Source organism: Psammomys obesus, unplaced genomic scaffold (assembly GCF_907164565.1).
Source record: "Psammomys obesus unplaced genomic scaffold, mPsaObe1.curated_primary_1811, whole genome shotgun sequence".
Lineage (NCBI taxonomy): Eukaryota > Metazoa > Chordata > Mammalia > Rodentia > Muridae > Psammomys > Psammomys obesus.
Window position 1 is genome coordinate 2,219,608 of NW_026596064.1, and position 21,066 is coordinate 2,240,673.

At 47.6% G+C, this 21,066-nt stretch overlaps 1 protein-coding gene across 7 annotated transcripts in view; it reads left to right on the plus strand.

The window, feature by feature from the left end:
- Positions 1-21,066, plus strand: part of Map3k13 (mitogen-activated protein kinase kinase kinase 13) — a 146,046-nt gene that overhangs the window by 119,583 nt on the left and 5,397 nt on the right. For all 7 annotated transcript variants that reach the window (XM_055624878.1, XM_055624879.1, XM_055624876.1 and 4 more), the window contains 6 exons: positions 3,602-3,711; positions 6,212-6,328; positions 9,555-9,692; positions 15,501-16,269; positions 18,920-18,987; positions 19,649-19,946. In XM_055624878.1, the coding sequence (XP_055480853.1) occupies positions 3,602-3,711; positions 6,212-6,328; positions 9,555-9,692; positions 15,501-16,269; positions 18,920-18,987; positions 19,649-19,946 (1,500 nt within the window). The remainder of the gene's footprint in view (positions 1-3,601; positions 3,712-6,211; positions 6,329-9,554; positions 9,693-15,500; positions 16,270-18,919; positions 18,988-19,648; positions 19,947-21,066) is intronic.

Below are 21,066 nucleotides of genomic sequence, written 5' to 3' on the forward strand. Positions count from 1 at the left end.
TTATCGTTAGAGCACTTCCTGCTGACTAGGGGCATCGAGTTCCTTGAGGCAAGTTTGAGCTTCACAGTCAGGACATGTAATTTCTTCTTCTCGTTTCTTTGTACATGATTACTTGACAAACAGCAACTAATCACCAACCAGCCAACAACAGCAACCTCACCTCTCGGACCCCTAGCATTTGTTTCTCCTCTGCATAGTTCCCAGAATTCCAAACATCACACACTGGAAGAAACTATCAGAAGCTGGCAAAACTATGCCTCTGATAGTGCATGAGGCAAATCATAGTCACCTGCTGTAAAGCAGCCTCTCATCCCCATGCCTGGCATTAAAATGAAAATATATTTTCCATAAAATTTCTGTGTTTAAAAAAATTACAAAATTCTCACTATACTCACCAAGGACAAAAATCAACTCAAAGTCGATTAAAGATCTTAATTTAAAAGCTGAAGTTCTGGAGCTGGAGAGATGGCTCAGCAGCTAAGAGCACTTGCTGCTCTTCCAGAGGACCTGAGTTCAGGTCCCAGCACATATATTAGGTGGCTTACAACCACCTATAACTTCAGCTCCTGGGGATCTGATGCCCTCTTCTGCTTTCCATGCACTTCTGTCCACCTGTGCACACACACACACACACACACACACACACACACACACACACACACACACGATGTTATCCTTCTGTGAAACAAGAGTAGCAGCCAGTGCTCTCTGGGAAATCTTTCAAATGTAGGGTATGGTTGCACGCAGCTTTGCTTCCTTTACTAGAAAACTATCTATTACCACAACTTTGAAAAGCAAATTTTGGTGAAAGCGATATGTCAAAAGCCATCAAGACAGTCCATTTAACAATGTATATTTGGAAAATGTCTAATTCTAAGATTTTCCTTCAATGCTATCATATGCAAAGCACTGTGCAGAGCAACTGGGTGCCTCCATCATTCCCCCAGTATGCCAATGCACTGTCATTGTGGAGTCAATAATCACAACGAGGCGAGTGCTGACCTGCAGAGGTTCTTCTGGAGCCAGGAGAGGAACGATGAGGGCGCGGGAGGAGAGAAGAGCGAATTGGGCATCTGCTTTAACATGGGCTGCCAGGTTAAATTACTGTCCACGGGTAGTCTGTCAACAACAGAAATTTATTCCTCAGGGTTCTGAGGCTGTGAAGTCCAAGACAAGCCCAGGCTCCCTGCAGATCCGGGCATGGGAAGGACACGAGTCCTGCTTTACAAAGGATGCTCTCCTCTGTGTCCTTCATGGTGAAGGGCAGGCCAGCCCCAGCATCCCGAGGATGCTTAGCCACCCTAAAACATGGATACCCTCCTGGCCTATCACCTCCACAAGCTCCACCTCACCCCTTTCCCTTGGGGGGTCTCAGGGCATGAGGACACAGACGTTCAGAGCATAGCAGTATCTATTCTGTTCACTAATTCCTCCATGTTTTCCTCCCAACACAAAACCTCATTTCTCCTTAAATAGCCTCTGGTCTGCTATGCTAGCTAGTTGCAATAACTTTTCACCTGTTTGTAAACTGATATGTTTCCAGGTCTGAAATTGAGACCATCTCCAGCTAATGATAATGAAGTATTTATGAACTGGCTACTCTAAACCCTATCCTGACTCTATGTCTTAATGCTGTGTGACCCCAATCTACTCACCTAAACAATACTTAAGGAGTCCCGGTGAAGGTCAAGTGGAGAACAGGACCACAGGTGTCCTGTACACTGTTTGCTTGTAACATGCTATTTTTACTTGCCAGGAAGCTTAAAAACACTCAGCCTGAGTTGGGTTGTTACTGTCTCGATGTTTTATCTGAAAAGCTCTCCAGATTAATAAGATGGATGCTGATCTTTTTTGTCATTATTCTCCTCCATAAGGAATAACTGGGTGTTTCAGCTCACATGGTTTTGCTCTAACTGTAGCAGTCTTTTATATCTGTGACCTTGCTCCCTGTCACCTACTGACAAGATGCCCTTGGCATCGACTGTCCATCCTTGTTAGTGCCTGATCCCAGCTGCCAGTCAGGAGCGCCGATGTGAACAGTGCAGTGAGGTGGGGTGCTAACCTCTTCTCGAGATCTTGGTTTCAATTCCTTCGGGTGGATACTGAGAAATGGGACGCTGTTAGCAGGAGCAGCAAAGACAAGTGTCGGTGGTGATGTGAGGAATCGGGGCCTGCCAGACCGTTGGTGGGAGCGGAACTGGTACGACGCTATAGAAAGCAGCACAGCACCTCCTCAGAAATCAAGGGCTGAAATGATCCAGCGGTTCCTCTGTCAGCCTGTTCCCCAAGGTGAGGGGACAGTGCCAGGACAGTGCACACTACTAGAGACCCTCCGTCACACAGCCGGCACACACCACAGGCTGCCTTGTCAGGCTCCTGTGCTGGTCCACACATCAGGCTCAAGAAAATCGCCAAGTGGAGCTCTTGTTGATGCGTCCTATTGATCCAGCAGAGGTTTGTCAGCCTCTGAAGTTGACCAGGAAGTTGTGTCTCATGGAGGGCGCAGTGTCCTTTCTCTGTGAGCTTGTGGCAGATAGGTGGTGTCATAGCTACCCTGGATCTCCGCCTTAATTTTTTTTTTTTTTTTTTTGAGGTGGGGGAAGTGTTTCCAGACAGGTTTCTCTGTGTAAGCCCTTGCTCTTCCGGAACTTGCCCTGGACCAGGCAGGCTTGGAACTCACAAAGATGTGCCTGCCTCTGCCTCTGCTTAGATTAAAGGGGTGTGCCACCACTGCCTGGCATCCTCCCTAAAATGCTTCCGCCTAAAATTCTTTACCCCAACTTCTGCCATCGTGTGTGGTAGACCTATTGCTGACCCCAATGTGAAATTCAGCACCTTTCTTTATTTCTAAGTGAATTTAAGAAAAAAAAAAAAAACTGCACAGACAAACTGTCCCGAGCATGCCTTTGATCCCTGCGTTCTAGAGGCAGAGGCAGAAGGACCTCTGTGAGTTCGAGGCCAGCTGGTCTATAGAATGAGTTCCAGGACAACCAGGGCTACACAAAGAAACCCTGTCTGGAAAATCAAAAACAGAAACAAACAATCAACAACAATACCTCACTTCATCTTAAGCCAAAATGTGTGTTTAAGAGTTCACTGGGTAAAAGTGGAAAGAGCTTCAGCTGACCTGTGTCCGTGTATTAGACTCCCTCCTCGCCCTCTCAGTCCATATTCCTGTGCAGTGTTCTGCCGTGTGCGCGCTTCCTCTAGGATGCTCAGTTCCTGGCCCAAGCGCAGCCCATGTTGCAGCAGATGTGAAGATAACTGGGAATCAACTAGAGCGGACCACAGCCGGCAGGGCTTTCTGCCTCCGCACTCCCTTGACTGCAGTAGAACACTTTTGTCCCAGAAGGGGCGCTCACTGTGCCCCGTGCTGTTTCTAGTGGCCACTGCTGGGGGGAAACTGGAAAAGAGAAGGCACTGTGTTCAGGGCGGGGCTTGCAGTTTCAGCCGTGGGGGGATGTCTTGTCTTTGAAGGAGCTCATGTTAGAGGTTTGGGAAAGCATGCAAAGGCACAGAGGGAAATGCCTTGTACGGGATCGCATGGACACATCAGGGATGGAAACTATAGCATTCACAAAATTAAACTTTCCTCACTCAGGCCGAATGGAGAGAAGAAGTGAAAAAACACTTTGAGAAAATCAAAAGTGAAGGGACCTGTATACACCGATTAGATGAAGAACTGATTCGCCGGCGCAGGGAGGAGCTCAGGTCAGCTGACGCGGCCCCTCTTGTCGCCCCGCCCTCTTCTCACCCCGCCCTCTTTTCACCCCAGAAATGAGCAGGAACATGGTGAACAGCCACTTCATCTCCCGCATCTTCCCCCTCACTTTCCATTGCTCCGAGTTAGCCCTCCTGGGGAGTCTGGAAAAGCCTGCCTCAAAGAAGCTGAGACCAGAATGGTGTGCAGAGGGACGGGCTGGGAGGCGCTGACTAAGGGATGCTGTTACAATTAGAAGAAAGTTCCCTTGTGCACTTTAGGGTGGCAGGTAGTGACAGGGAACTGACTGCTCAACTCACTTGCTCCCTCACTCAGGTATGCTTGCTTGCTTGAGCCAAGATCTCACTATGTGGTCCTTGCTTGCTTGGATCTTACTGTGTAGATCTAGAAATCACAGAGATCTGCTTTCTTCTGCCTCCGGGGTACAAGGCTTGTAGGCCTGAGCCACCACTAACTTTGGGATTTCCTGGTTTGTTTTGTTTTTTTTTAATTAAAAAAGCTAGAAGAAGGTGTTTGGAATGTTTCCAACATAAAGAAATGATCGTTGTTGGATCATGGTTACCATGATTTTTTTTTCATTAATTTATTATTTTAAATGATGTTTATGATTCTGTATTAGTATGAGCATGTTGTACCTGATTTGTGAGTCCCGGAAAAGACTGCCAGGAGTCGAGTCCGTTGCAAAGCACATGAGGATCTTTTTATTACAACCTAGAGCTTGGGCTCACATCTTCACCAACGCAGTGGTTGAGAGTAGAGAGCCCTGATCTCAGGGTAGGTGGATAATTTAAAGATCCCAGTCCCTCCTAGCATGCCCAAAGCAGGGGAATTCCTGCCTGGCAAGCATCTATTGGTTGAAACGCAAAAGGGGATGTTGCATTTTTAACTGATTGGCTGTAGGAAGGCCCCCAAACCATTAACTGTCTGGCTTCCCTTGTTTGGCTCTCCTAGGGGAGAGTGGTGATCTGGACCAGTTTCCTAGCATCTGTATCTCTAGTGGGCAGGAAAGAATGCAGCAAGGCTGGTTCCTCCCTGAGGTGGCTGGACATGTCTCCACCTGTCTGGCCTTGGTTCAGGCTTGTGCTTTAATCCAATAGCTCAAAAAACTATTGAATTTTTAATTCTTTGGTCTCTCAAGCACATGTATGCAGATGCCCACAGAGGCCAGGGGCATCAGCTCCAGGGGTGGAGCTGGGGTTACAGGTAGTTGTAAGCCACCTGACTGGGGGCCGGGAACTGAAGTCCAGTTCTCCAGAAGAGCAGTACATGCATTTAGCTGCTGCACCATCTCTCCAGCCGAAGATCTGAGCACTATACAACAAACACATGTATCAAAATATCACTTGGTACACACGTTCAACTTTCCTGTCAGTTAAAAAATAACATCTGAGCAATAAAAAGTTAGAGAGATGGTGGTTAGGGAGATGGTGCAGTAAAGGCCTTGCCACAGGTGGGTGGAGACCTGAATTTGAGTTGCCAGAACCCGTAGAAAGTGGAGCACAGCAGCTGTCTGTGATCCGTGAGCTCCTAGCACAAGACGGGAAGCTTGTGTGCCAGCCAGCCTGGGGTGCGCAGTGCAGAGGCAAGCAGAGAGCCTCCAGCTCAGTGTGAGGTGAGGAACAGCTCCTCAGATTGTCCTCCTCCCTCCACACATATACCGTGGCATGTGGACACACGTGCACACACGGTTCCCTTCATGTATAACTTCTACAGTCTCCTCTGGCTGGTTCCCTCCCTTATGTCCCTCCACAACAGAGATTCTTAGAGCACTTCTGCTGTCCTCAGTGCCCATGGAGGCCTGGAGTTTCTAAGCTCCAGTTCCCAGCCTCAAGATAACCACTGCATTAGGCAGTTGGGCTTCTATAACAAGAATGTCTTAGCTTTAGCAATTTAGAAATGGAAGAAGTGTAGTGCTCATGGCTCCAGAGGTGGAGTAGTTAAAAATTAAAGCACCAGCAAATTCAGTGTCTGGTGTAGATGCCTTTCATGCTGTGGCACCCGCATGTGTCCTCACACGGTGGAGAAATGAAGGGGCTCCGTCTCATACCCCCTGCCTCCTTCAGCACCGTCATCCTCTGGGTGATGGTTTGCATTTGGATCTGAGGGGAAGCATGCAGACCACGCCAGCCCGGATAAGCTCCGTGCCATGGATAAGCATGTGATCTTGGTGTTAACTTTAAATCCTTTCCATTAACGTATGAATATGTCATGTGGTATTGATTGTGCCAGTGTGCGCAATGGACATACATAAAGTATACTGTGTTCTTGCTGTATCTGTGGCCCGTCTGGCTTTCCATGTGGCTGGAGGGCCCTTGGGATAAGACACACAGTTCAGATTTCCCATGTCCCACTCCTTCTTGTCTGAGTTACTGTGTTAAGAAAAATTTTAAAGTAGAGACCCCCAGGCTAGTGTTCTGAAGTAAACCACTGAGCATGTTTCATTCGAGCTGACCTTGTTCTCAGTCTTGCTCCGTGTGTCTTCATCGACAGGCATGCCCTGGATATCCGAGAGCACTATGAGAGAAAGCTTGAGCGCGCTAACAACCTGTACATGGAACTGAGTGCCATCATGCTGCAGCTGGAAATGCGGGAGAAGGAACTCCTCAAGTACGTGCTCGGCCCCAGGATGGCCCGCTTGCTGCTTGAGCGTGCCAGTCAGCTGGCCGTCCTGCTCTCATGTGGTACCACTACAGTGGACAGACAGATACTGTAGTTGTTCAGTCAGCGTTCCTCAAGAACTCACTGTCCACAGATCCCCTCGAGGGTGAGGCATACGAGCTAGCAGCGCTGCTGTGGGTCCGCTGCGGGAGCAGTTCTCAGACCAGCCATCTGCCACATGGTTCAGAGAAGGGCTTCATTTTCAGAAGAAATTAGCGTGCATACGCAGAAACTTAATGACCTTCGGAAAGTAAAGTACTGCCGAAAATTGTGCAAAGGATCCCTGGTGGTGCCCAAACTACCATGGGGTCTGGACCCCTCTGTCCTTTATTGTGTTGGGGAAGAGGAAGATAATGCGTGAGTCTGAGCTGAGAACAGTAAAATCGAGTTACTTTAGATTTGGTACCTTCCGTTTGTTTGCTTAAACTTGAGTAGCAGCCTCGTTAGACACGAGCTGGTCTCTGTCACGTGTGGCCAGAACTTGTAGGCAAACGAAAATATTCTGCACTGACCATCCTCCTCTCTCTGTTTAAAAGATAATTTACTCTACATATATTATCTACAATTTATATACTATTAATATGAATGGGACCCCTTTTCTTCTTAAGGTATTTTTCAAATTAGCTGTTTGAGAATTTCATACAGTGAGCTGAGTTTTGACTATCTTCAGCTCTCACCTGTCTCCTCCCAGACCCACCTCTGCTTCCTTACCCATCTAACTTCACGCTCCCTTATGGACAACACTGAAGACAACTAGCTCTTTCTCTCTGAGCAGCCATTAATCACCAGTAGCTCCCCAGCTTAGGGTTGGGACTTCATGTCAAACTCCTGTCTCCTTGGTAGGATATGGTTTGAGCTTGTGCATGCTGTCTCGTCCACTTTAAATCCCTATGTGTGACTGTCCTGTTGTCTCCAGAGGACACTGTTTTCATGATTTGTTCACTGCCTCTGGCTCCTACAGTCTTTCTTGCCCCTTCGTCCTCTGTGTTCTCTGAGCCTTTGGGAGGAGAGGGTACAGTACTTATGTTTCATTTTGAACTGAACACTCCACAACAGCCTCTTATTCTCTGCACCTCAGCCAGCTGCGGGTCACTTTATTAATCACCACCTACTTAAAATTGAAGCTTCTCAGATGAGGGTAGAAAGATGCATAAATCTATAGGTATAAGAAGATGTCATTAGGGATCAATTAATACTATGTCCATTTAGCAGACTAGTAGGAGGTTCTCCACTGGGGCCTATGACCTGTCCAGCTGGAGAAGCTTGGCCTGAAAATGGCGCCAGGTGTGGGACTTAAGCCCGAATGAGAAAGTGGTTGTAACTCCTGTGCTGTCTGTGCCACTATTGTACCAGTGAAGGTACCTTGTCAGCTGGTCATTAGTGTAGATCCGAGTTCACAGCAGGTAAGATAACTGCTTTCCTCCTCGGAGCCTATGTGGTACCTCCCAGCACCGTGAAAGCTAACCAGGAGAGATGAGGCTTCCAAGTCATACCAGCTTAAAATCTCCGTGCTCTGTGATTCAGCTACAGATCTTCAGCACTAGGGTCTTGCTGTCAAATTCTGGAGGGTAACCAAGAGCACTGGCAATAGCCTGTAAAGTTTTGGATCAATGGAGCCCAAAACTACAAAAGAAGTAATCCATTCCTGACACTGAGCTCTTTATTTGTTAGCCTGTGGTGTCTAGTAAGAGCACTGGTGAACCTTTATAGGGTCTCTCTCTCCCTCTGCGTGTGTGTGTGTGTGTGTGTGTGTGTGTGTGTGTGTGTGTGTGTAAGCTTCTATAGTAGTAAGTAGGTTTCCATTTAATTGTTGTGAAAAGTTTATAGACATATTAATTCCTTTCCATATCCTCTCCACTCCCCTGCTCTCCCGTTCCCCATGCCGATTTAACCCTGCCTGTTACATTCACCCTCTTTGAGCTTTATTCCACGGCTTTCTAGCTCCTCTCCCTTTAGAGCCCCCCGCAGTGCCACACCCCTTAGTATTTTCCTGACCGCTTTGGATATTCCAAGTGAAACATACCTACCTGAAAATCTAAAGCTAGCTTCCACAAAGAAAGGTCAGTTACCTCATCAGAATGATCGTTTCCAGCTCCAGCCATTTACCTTCCAATTTCATATTTTTCTTCATTTTGAGATTTTTCTATTTTATTTTCTTTTTTAAAAATTACTTGTAGGTTTATTTTGCCTGTATCTGTGTCTTTGCACCATGTGTATATAGGGCTCACAGAGGACAGAGAGGGCACAAAAGAGGACATCAGATCCATTTGACTTACAGATGGTTGTGAACTACCATGTGGTGTTGAGACTCAAACCCAGATCTCTAGAACAGCCACTGCTCTTAACTGCACAGCCATCTTTCCAGGCCCTTTTCATTCTTTTGATAACTGAATAATATTTCATTGTGTAAATGCATCAGCTTTTCATTATCCATTCATCAGTTTATGGATATCTAGGATGTTTCCGTTTCCTGATTATTGTGAATAATGCAGCAATGAGCGTGGACAAGTGGGTATCTCCATAGCAGGATATGGAGTGTTTCCTGTACATGACCAAGAGTAAGATAGCTGAATCATGTGATGGGCCTATTTCTAGCTTTTTGAGGAAACTTCACACTGATTTCCACAGTGCTTGCACCAGTTTGCACTTCCACCGTCAGTGAATAAGTGTTCTCCTTTCCCACGATGATGCTAGCATTTCTTGTCATTTGTTTGGGGGTTATTTTTGTTTGTTTTTGGTTTTTTTTGTTTGTTTGTTTTCTTTATGTGTTTTTAATGTTAGCTGTTCTAATTAAGGTAAAATGAAATTTCAAACTGGTTTTTATTTGCATTTCCCTGATGTCTAAGGATGCTGAACATTTCTTTAAAATGTTTCTCATCTATACATATTTTTTTTTGAGAATTCTGTTTAGTTCTATGCCCCATTGGGTCTGGAGTTCTGAACTACCTGACATGGGTGCTAAGAATTGAACTCAGGACCTCTGGAAGAACAGCAAGTTCTCTTAACTACTGAGCCACATCCCCAGTGCCCACCTGTCCTGTAGAGGATGATTAATATAGTGCTCTAGTTAGCAACCTCTGATCAGAGTCTGTTTCTCTTCCATCAATCTCCATCCTGCCTCTCTGTCTACCAAAACCAAGGAGTGTTTTGTTTTATTTTTTTCCTTGTCCCACAGGCGAGAGCAAGCAGTGGAAAAGAAGTATCCTGGGACCTACAAACGACACCCTGTCCGTCCAATAATCCACCCAAATGCCATGGAGAAACTTATGAAACGGAAGGGCACACCTCACAAGGCGGGAGCACAGACTAAGCGGTGAGACAGCTGTGTCCATCCATCCCACACCTGGGGAGACAAGGACACCTGTGAAAAGGCCTTCTCAGAGTGGGTTGGACATGGCCAGCTCTAGCTCACCAGCAGCACACTGGGCTGTAGATGAAATCAAGTAGGAAGACAAGAGAGAGTGTGGCACAGACGTTAGGAGTCTCATCTTCTCCTGTCTGGGGCACTCTATCTTAGCACCAGATACAGGAAAGAGAAGTATACAGCAGGGACAGTTAGATCTGGGTTGACTTCAGCCCTGCTCAGGAAGTGTGTGACTTGGGCCAGGGCAACATCAGTATCCTCATGGGTAAATGGTATCATTACAGCACATGGGATTTCTTTCTATTCTTAGAACCCTTAGGAACAGGGCTGAGTTCATCGTAATTCTTGATTTTTGACACAGTGGTCTGTGCACACTTGATCATTGTTTACTTAGTTCTTCTTTATAATGTGTAACTCGCCACCAAAACTGAAAACAGGGCATTGGTAATTATGTATACCTAACCAATCATTCCTCCTCCCCCTGAATGGAATTGTTATGACTTTTGGTTGTTTGTTAGGTAGTTGCCCACAGGCTAGCTTCAAACTCAATGTCCTCCTGTGTTAACCTCTTATGTAGCTAGGAAGATAACAAATATGTGTAATCACATCCATCTGTGAAGTTTGAATAACGTGACATCACCTTTAGGGCACTGGTGTTCAAAATCAAGATTTAAGTTTGAGAAACCATTCTTTCCCTATCTATCCATCCATCCATCCATCTAGCTAGCTATTGGTTTTTTCAAGACAGGGTTTCTCTGTGTAGCCCTAGCCATCCTAGAACTCAGTCTGTAGACCATGCTAACCTCGAACTTACAGAGATCCACCTGCCTCTGCTTCCAGAGTGCTGGGATTAAAGGCGTGCGCCGCCACCACCCAGCTTCTTTCCCCTTTCATACTTGCTGTATATTGGTTTAATCACAGTTTTAGAGAGTGGAGATACATCTTTGTAGAATGTGGGCTTAGCATGCATGAGGCCTCAAGTTCAATGCCTAGCACCCTTGAAAACATTCCAGAATACTTGTCACTCCTTTTAGAATTACTAAATGCTATAAGCCTTATAAATCTCACATGCCAGAGAACTGGCTCCATCCCAGACAGGTTAATAGAAAGGAGAGAATGTCCCAAGCCTGGGCTTGTAACACTTGAATCAAATGCAGTAAGAAAAAAAAAAAAGTAGAAATTACAAGCCAAGAATGCATTTTTAACTTTGAAATTTTTATTAACTTAGAAAGCAGCAGGGTTTTATGGCATTTTCATACGTTCTTAGATTTGGTTGACCCTCCATACAATTCTCTTCTCTCTCTTCCTCCCCACCCCCAATATCTCTGTTCACCATCCCTGTTTAAACCCTTCTACCCATAATATTCTTCCTCCTCATATCAGATGAACTCCGTAACCCTCCCACTCCTCTCCCCTAAGTCCTTCCCCTGACTCTCAGGGACCCCTTCCTAGTTTCCTCCACACATGCTTACTCTCACATGAATACATGTGTCTACATTTGAAGCTGAGATCCACATATGACAGAGAACATGGGGTATTTGTCTTTGAGCCTGGGTTACCTTATTTAATATAGTATTTTTCAGATCCGTTCATTTTCCTGGCTTTTCTATACTTTCATTTTTTGTTACAGCTGACTAAAATCCCGTTGTGTATGTGTACCTCATTTCTGTTACCCACTCTTCTGTTGATGAGTTTTTAGGCCGCAGTAAACAGTGTGTACGTGATTCTCGGTGGTGGGGTAAAACTGGCCGTGTGGTGGTTCTAGCTCTAGCTTTTTGAGGCACCTCCTGATTTCCATAGCGGCTGCCCCAGTTTACACTCCCAGCAACACTGACCAAGTTCCTCTTCACAGCCTTGCCAGCACTTGTTTGTCACATGTGTTTCCATGACAGTCATTAACTGAGGCGAGAAGGAACTTCAAAGTAGTTTTAATTTACATTTCCTTGGTGTCTACAGGTGTGGAACGCTGTTTTTTTCAGTCTGTGTGTATATACATAGGTGTGCACAGAAGTACAGGTGCACATGTAAGTACGTACACATGGAGAGACGTCATCCTTGACTCTTGTTCCTCAGATGACATCCACATTGTTTTTTGTTTTGAAACAGAGTCTCACATTGGCCCAGAGCTCCCTAAGTAGGCTAGGCTGGCTGGCCAGTGGGACCCAGGAATGTACCTGCCCGTGCACCCCCCTTTCCCCCACCCCGAATCAACCCCACTCCAAGCTGAGATTACAAGACCATGTCACTACATCTGACTTCTTTTTGAAAACATGGGTGCTGGGGGTCAAACTCATTTCCTCAAGCGTTTGTGTCAGGCAACTTGCTGACTGAGCTGTCTCCCCTGTCCTGTCGAGGAGCACTTTAGAGTCTATATTGGCCATTTGTAATTCTTCTTTTGAAGATATTCTGGTCAGTTCCTTAGCCTATTTTCTAATTTGGTCACTTATTGTTTGTTTTCTGGGGATCTTTGTTTTTCTTCATATTGGTCCTCTGTCAGATGTATAGCTGGCAAAGATTTTTACCCTACTCAGAAGGCTGTCCACTCAGTTAACTTGTTTCCTTCACTGTGGAGACACTTTTTAATTTCACGAGATCCCTCTTGCCAGTTGTTGCCTTATTTCCTAGGTCAAGAATTTCTTAGAAGGCTATGCAAACAGTGTAGAGCAGCTACTACAGTCATAACCCCTAATGACCACATCGTGAACTAATTCCAGGCTTCCATTTACTTACTGTCCTCACCACCTTCTGCTCAATAGCTGAGAAGCTGTTTTCAGTGGCGGCTAGCACAACCCTCTTTTTAGTCTTGTTATACTAATTAGGGACAGAGTCCACCTGCCCGACTCTTCTCTGCCTACAGTTTTAAGACCAACTGTACCCAGGAAGCCAAAGGTCCATGTGACTTAAAATAGGAGTTGATGTTCCTTTTAAGCTGGCCATGAAAACTCTTTGAGAGTTTGCCACCACTAGTAGGAGAGCCCAAGAGCCAGACCCAAGGCAGGCAGCCTGCCAGGCACTGTAATGTCAGCCACCTTCATGGGTAGAAGTGTTAGGTTATTTAGACAGTTCAGTCATTTCCAAGTCATTCAGAGATCTTGGGAGAGGTCAGAGAGAAAAGAGACCAGTCATCATCTGAATTCTCAATTCCAGCTCACCATTTAGTCAAGAACTAGAAGGGAGTTGAGCTCCATTTGCTTTTGTTGCTATGATAGAACATTGACCAAAACCAACTCGGGGAGGAAAGAGTGGTTTTGGTTTTTGGTGGTTTTGTTTTGGTTTGGTTTTTTAGCTTACAGGTTACAGTCCATAGTTCAGGGAAGCCAGGATAGGAACTCGAGAAGTAACCTGGAGAAAAGAACTAAGCAGAGACCATGGAGGAATACTGACTGGTTCCTGTCTTTCCCTCAGGCTCACATCCAGCTGCCTTTCTTAGGCAGCCCAGGCCAGTGTCTAGGAATGCCCAGCCCACAGAAGGTGGGGCTCTCCTACATTAGCGATTAAGACAATACCGCACAGTTATGCCCACAGGCAAGTCTGATGGAGGTAGTCCTTCTATTAAGAGTCCCTCTTGGCCATCACAGTTTCCTGGTAGGTCCTCTCAGCCTGTTTTCCACAGGAGTCCATGTGAAAGAGAAGCCGGAGGTGGGAGAGAACTGTGCCCTGGAGTAAAAGCCCCCAGGTCAAAGAATCAGCTCTGCTTGATGATGACACGCCAACCCTTGTGAAACGCCAACCTTGCCGTTATGGAGTGCCGATATAATAGTGAGAAACAGGCACATTACATAGCATCAGGAGTTCTGCAGGCTGTGAAATGTTAGAGCAAGATCACTCTGTGGGGTTTGCACATTGCCTGACTCGGGACAGTTTCTCCTCAACTCTCCTTTGGATCCCCACAGCCTGTTACCACGCAAGTGCATGCTAACCCAGCCCTAGAGGGCTCCCGTGTCTCAGGAGAAGCCCCTGGTCTTCCACCAGGTCCAGCACAGGCTGACCAGCAGCAGTGTCCGAAGCACTCTGGGGCTTGCAGGGGTGTGTGTCAGATGCTGCAGCTGAGTTGGGAGGGGCTAGGGCAGCATGCAGAGGGGGCTGCTGCCTACCCTCTCCCAGCCAGCACCACCGCATCGCGTCAGGCTGCCTCAGAGTTAGCCGTTTCCGCTGTTTGAAAAGGGACGTGTGGGCCTCCCAGCTCTAAAAACTCCTCCTACATTGTGTCATGTCTGGTCCCAAACACACAGCGCTGGCCGGCAAGAAAGAAAGTGACCCTGAACCCAGCTCAGGAACAGCTTGTTGAGATCTACTTTCAGGCTCTGGCTCCCGCTGCATGGGACCCTCATGCCGGCCCTGTAGGTACTGGAACACAGCTGAGTAGGGCCTCCTCCCGGGAGGATTAAAAGCAGAATGTTAGGTTGGGGGCCTAGCCCGGTTGGTAGAGTGTTCTCATGACATGCACAATGCCCTGAATTCAGTTCCCAGCATGTGCACCACAGCGACACACGTGTGCAATTGTCAGTACTCAGGAGGTGGAAGCAGGATGGTTTGCACAATGTCCTCAGCGAAGGTCCAGGCCAGCTTGGGCTAGGGATCCTGTCTCAAAAAAAGGAAGAAAAAGTAGAAACCCACTGTCGCTTCTCACTAGCCTTTTCTTGCTGCCTTTGCCTAACCTCCTGGGTCCTTTTTCCCTCTCTGTTCCCACCTTTCCTGCTTGCCTTTAGGATTTATTGAGTACTTGTTGTAAATAAGACTCTTTGCCAGGAATCATTCTTGTCATATACAAGGATGGATAAAATATAGTCTCATCTTTCCAGGAGACCATGTCTAGGCCAAACTCACTGAACCCCTTAGATCTTGCCTATTGAGCCTGATGTTTGTTCTGTGTTACCCTATCCCTTTTCATTGTGATGGGCAGCATGCCCAGGTATATCATTAGACCACACCCATACCTTGCTGCAAGGTACCAAGCTGACGGCCAGGATCACAGGGAAAACAGTGAAGACCTGTGGAACAGAACTGTAAAGAATGAGTGTGTAAGTTAGTGACTCAGAATCCAGAGCAATAAAAGCTACTGGTAAGACAGCTCACCTGGTAAAAATACAGAAACCTGATGACCTGAGTTCAGTCCCCAGATTCCATGGTAGAAGGAGAGAACCAGCAACCCCCAAAGTTTTCTCTAGCCTTTATACATGCACTGTGGAACACACACACACACATACACATACACACACACACACACACACACACACACACACGCCATATATACTCCCCATAATAATAATTCAAATAAATTTAAATTTAAAAAGAAATCACTGTGAATAGACCTTTAGACTGTTTCCCACTTTCTGCTCCTTTAAGCAGTGCTGTCCTGTACATTAACCCGCCCGGTTGTGTATATCTGCTGTCTCCATTGGATAAAATCCATGTGTCCGTGAATGCTGACTGAAAGGGTGTGTGGAGCCAGGAAGGTGGCTCACTCTAGTAGTTCCGGTACTCAGGAGGCTGGAGCAGGAAGATTGGCAAGAGTTTGAGACTGGCTTGGGCTACAGAGTAAGACACTATCTCAAGCAAACATACACACAATACCAGCAAAGGGTGCAGGGCCACAGGTGTAGCTGAAATGTAGGGGGCTTGCTAGCAGGGACCCATCACTGGATTTGATCCCAGCACTGCAGACTTATAATCCAAAAGTGTGTGAAGCCCGGTGTACTTTACCCCAGGGTTAAGCATGGTTTGATGCGTTTGAAACAAATCTGCTCTCCTTCCCAGGCCAGACCTGTTGCGATCTGAAGGCATCCCTAGTACAGAAGCGGGTCCCACTGCATCGCCTCTGTCTGGAAGCCCCAAGATGTCCACCTCAAGCAGCAAGAGCCGATATCGAAGCAAACCACGTCACCGCCGAGGGAATAGCAGGGGCAGCCATAATGATTTTGCAGCAATCTTAAAAAGCCAGCCAGCCCAGGAGAATTCACCCCACCCCACCCACCTGCATCACGCTCAGGCTCAGTGTCCTTCTGTCCATCCGCACGATCCTCTCCAGCAGCAAAACCAGCAACTCCCTCCTGCCCTGCCTCAGAGCCGCCACCCTAGACTCAACACGCATGGGCAGGACATTGCGACCTGTGCCAATAACCTGAGGTACTTTGGCCCAGCAGCAGCCCTGCGGAGCCCGCTCAGCAACCATGCTCAAAGACAGATGCCTGGCTCCAGCCCCGACCTCATCTCCACAGCCATGGCAGCAGACTGCTGGAGAAATTCTGAACTCAGCCAGGACCAAGTCAGACCCTGGGGCTGTTGTCAGGCTGAACCCTACGATCCCTGTTTCCAGTGCAGGCCGGAACACTCTTTAGATGTTCCCACTACTGAGCCAGTGGGGAGGAGTCCAGACCGGTCCAGTTCACCAGCACACAATCCTCTTTCAGGAAACGCCCAAAGCTCTGAGAGAATGGAGGCAAATGGATTCAGTGGCTGTCAATCTGGTGTTTCTCATCAATTCACACCCCCAATGCTACCTCAAAAGACACGGCCCCTTCAGAAGGTAAGGGATCACAAGAGTAGACTGTCACTGCCATCCAAGGTCACCAGGGTCAGTCGTGTGATGTACATTATAAAACTGCACATTCACAGGATGCATTTGGGAAAAGGGGAGGAACAAAACACAGATGTTTCTTTGATGTTTTTCCCTCGGAGGTGTTCAGTGGTAGGCCAGGGAGGATATTTTCAGTGGGGGGACGGGGTGTTACTTAACTGAAAGCCTGGGATAACCATGTATTTAAGGCACAGAGTCAAAATGTCCACAATCTGTTGTCCTAGACCTAAGTTTACATTCCTGGTGTGCAATGTAAACATGGCCTCGGAGAAGTCACAATATAAACTGTCATTCAGTGTTTCCTGCATCCATTTACATAGCCTTTTAAAACCTATGCTTCTGACCCCTTGGTACTAATGCTCTTTACAATATTCTTTAGAAAACATTAGCAACCATCCTGACCCAGCTAGTTCTGAATCGTGAACTGTTTGTCTCCTCTGCCAGCTGCCTGGCAGTCGTCTGGGGTGTGAAGATCCTAAGCTTGGGAGTCAGACAGTTCAAAGCCAGGGTCGTCCACCTAGCACCACTGTGAACCTGCCCAATAGTGGACTCGGCCATACTGGCTGTTTTGAAGACTATATGGGTTAACGTGTCTAGAATGGCATCTGGAATGCAGCCAGCTGAAAACGTTAGCTTGTCTTGCTCAGGTCTTCTCACAAAGGTCATTGTGAGAAGCATTTGGAACATGGTAAAAACTTAATTGTGAACACTGCTTTATTTACTCATCATCACTTTTGAGGGAAGAACAGGTGTAAGATGAGTATGCTTGGCCAACTAGATGTTTCACGGAAGAGGCGCTGAAGCTGAGGACTGTTCCATCCCCGACATGTGCTGCTGCCGCCTGACAAGGCTCCTGGTGCTTGCAGGTGCTGCACTCGCTGTGAGCTAATTCGTTCTGCAGCACCCGAAACCCCTGCCGGCAACACAGAGTCCTTCTCTAGGCTTACAGGCTGGCTGGCTGCTTAGGTGGTTGATTTGGTCTGGTTTGGCTGGATTTGGGGGGTGGGGTGCAGAATCTTGCTGTGTAGCTCAAGCTGGTCTCAAACTCACAATTCTGCCTCAGCCTGCTTTGTGCTATGATTATAGACATTCACCACCATACCCACCTTGGTTTGTTTGATGGCAGATGCCTTTGCCCCCAGCCATCCTGCCCGCCTTGGCCTGGGTCAATGCCAGTGGTTCTGTAACCATCTCAACGACCAATTTTAAAGCGCTTTCATCAACCCAAAAAAGAAACTCACATCTTTTCTTAAGTCACTCCAAGGTCACATATACCTTTGAGTGACCTTACCATCATTTTGATGCCATCTGTGGCTATGTAGGCCCTAGAACACACAGTATGTTCACTGTATCCTCCACAGCAGCTCAGCTTCTCTTTCCCAAGATGCATTTCAGCGGGTTCCTAACATAGCTGCTCATCCTGGCAATAGGACAACTAACTCCTTTCCTATTTAAGAAAAAATAATGCATATGAAAATACAATGAATGTGATTGGGATATTTTAGAACTGGCTTTAAAAAGTGTAAATCACTCCCAACCTTTGGATCCTTCCCACTGGCTCTGTGGGTAGGTCCAGTCAGCTCCCAGGAGACTGTAATCCAGGGTATAGTTGCCTGATTTTCTGCCTTGGTGGCAGATGAGGTCTTCCCTCTGGGAAGAGCAGCTGTCAGCCATGCACCGGCAGAGCCTTTCACATTAGCCACAGACCCCAGGGCTCCTCTCAGCAGTCCTGGCCAGAGCACCTTGTCCCCACCAACAGGACTCGATGCCTGGAGAACCCTCTTTAAAAACTGGAGAGTCATGACATACGCACCTTCAGTGAAACGCTGTCCCGGAGTTGAGTATGAATAAGGAATGATCCGACATTTAAACCCCGAGTGCCTTAGCATAGCTGCAGTATTAGTGGCAAAACGATTGACACAGAAAGAGGAAAGCACTCGCCTGCCTTTGCAGAACTGGAAAGCAGCTTCTAGGTGGAATTTCTATGAAAATCCAAGAGCCGCTTGTGGCAGGAGTTACAGGACAGTGACCCAAATCCAAGACCTCCACTGCTTCCTCTTGCCCACTCCTCTCTGAATACCTGCATGTGGTCTCTACCTCCTGAAGGCACCAGGAATGATGTGTGTCTTCTAGCACCTGGCAAGGGGCCTGTTGTCATGGAAACGGGGCACACTGCTGCTAAAGGGAGGGTATCCATATGTTGGTCTGGGCTGCTCTGTTTTAGGATTGGGGATTTGTTAATTTTGTTTGGGATTTTGCTTTGGGTTTTTGTTTTTTGTTTTGTTTTGTTTTCTTGTTTGTTTGTTTGGTTGGTTTTTTTATAGTTTGTTTTTAAGATAGTGTTTCATTAAATCAATATCCCAGGACGGCCTGGAACGTACTGTGTACCTGGGCTGTCCTCATCCACGAGTCTCAGCCTCTGGAGTGGTAGGATTCCAGCTGTGGGCTCCCCTACCCAGATGTGGATGTATGCTTAAAGACATCAACAGGCTGTCACTAAAGCCCTGCACAGAAAATTAAATCTGTTAGGGGCAATGAGAGATGGGGAGGAGGGGAGATTCTAAAATCAACAAAGCTCCTTTCTCTCTGTCCTCCTCAGAGTGGAGATGACTCCTCAGAGGAGGAAGGCGAAGTGGACAGTGAAGTGGAATTTCCTCGAAGACAGAGGTAAGGCTGGCACAAGCCTGTGACTACGTTTAGTGTAATGGAGAAGCCCCTGAGTACTACACAAGGCTCTCCCAGGGGCCAGTCAGCAGCCGCTGTCCGGGGAAAGTGAGCTGAGTGCCGGCGTCCTCCGTCAGCATGTCTGACAGTTGCCTCCCCACAGCAGAAGCATTTCCAGAGAACTCCACAGTGAGGAGTATGGATCCAGATGCAGTCACACTCAGAACTCAAAGTCTGTTTGGATGGGTGGCACTGGTTTGTGGGGACGGCTGGTTTCTAGTGGGCCTCCTTGAGATAGTCTGTCCGTGCTGAGACAGTCAGATGTCACAGACGAGGGGGGTTATGGAACAACATACATTTCTCCCAGTTGGGGAAGCTGGAAAGCCCGAGCTCACAGACAGGTCATTCATGGTTCACCACAGCTTTCTTTCTAGCTTGCAGAAAGCGACTTTCTTCCTGTGTCCTTGCATGGGAGAGATGGGTAAACAGTAGGGCATCTGAGAGGGCGCAGTTCAGACCATAGCTCCTCTCTACTCCTGTAGAGGCTTCTACCTCTCGATTTGCAGCCTTCTTCTGGGGCAGGCGATAAAAGTCCTCTTGCCCCTCTGGCCAACAGGGAGACACTCCTCCCCGGGCTGAGTCTGCGTGTCCTCCCTGTCTGCAGGCCCCACCGCTGCATCAGCAGTTGCCAGTCCTACTCAACCTTCAGCTCCGAGAACTTCTCTGTGTCTGACGGGGAGGAAGGAAACACCAGTGACCACTCGAACAGCCCGGACGAGTCCGCTGACAGACAGGAAGACCGCCTGGCAGAGAAGCTAGACGACCTGCTGTCCCAGACCCCCGAGGCCCCCATCGACATCTCCTCCCACTCAGACGGGCTGTCGGACAAGGAGTGCGCTGTAAGGCGCGTGAAGACGCAGATGTCCCTGGGCAAGCTGTGCGCCGAGGAGCGTGGCTACGAGGTGAGCACCTCTCCCTCCTCCTCACCCCACTATGCCCTTCCGGCTTCTTCTGGGTTTAGAGTAGTCTCCTAGTTTGCTCTCTGTTGCTGGGATACACACTGTGACCAAAAGCAACTTGGGGAGGAAAGGGTTGATTTCAGCTGGCAGCTCACAGTCCAGCATCGCCAGGCAGAGGCAGGGGCTGAAGCAGCGGCCAGAAAGGAAGGCTGCCTGCTGGCTTGCTCCCATGGCTTGCTCAGCTTTCTTTTTATGTTTGTTTGTCTGTTGTTAATGAAGAAACAGTCCACAGTCTGATGGAAGCATTTTCTCAGCCGAGGTCTCCTCTTCTCAAATGACCCTAGCTTGTATCAAGTCCACAAAAACAAAATCAAACAAACAAAAAAACCGAACCAGCACAAGTATGTTCGTGCCTCAGGGTCTTCATAATTTTTACTCAGTAGATAAAATCTATACTGCCTTCACATAAAGGTACATAGCCATGGGGCTCCCTGAATAAGGACAGAAAGTATAATAAGGTCTCACTAGTGAGGCAGAGACATGAAATGTTCAGGAAGCCGCACCTCCTCCTCACCCTGTCTCCCAGTCTTGTTAAGGGACTGGGTCCCTCTCTACCTCTGTGCCCTTGCTCTTCTCTGGAAGACACTGCCACAGCACAGAAGATGCTGTTTCTTATGTAGACTAGTACAGCCTTTGGAGAGCCAGTGTAAACCCTGGACTCAGACTGCATAGGTGCAAGCAAGCCCCAGCTACTCTGCCTAGCACATGACCTCAGGGAACTTGCTTACCATCTCTGAAGGTAGACCTCAGTTTCCTTACCTGTAAAATGTGATTCTGTCAAACCCATGAGAAATGATCTCTTTCAGCAGGTGAGTAGATTGAACTAGCAGGTGTAAAGGGCTTACAGTAACTGGACCCCGGGACACTGGGATTCTATGGAAGTGAGGGGATGGAGAACTGGCCCAACTGCCACAGCCACCGTCAGCCTGACCACCTTTATGTAGCTCTTTTCTCTATAAGCACCCTCCCAAGAACAGGGCCCAGCCCCATTTGTCTTTGTCAGCTCCTATAACATGAGATGTATTCATCTCACCTTCAGTCAGGGCTGTGGAGGGGGGAGGGA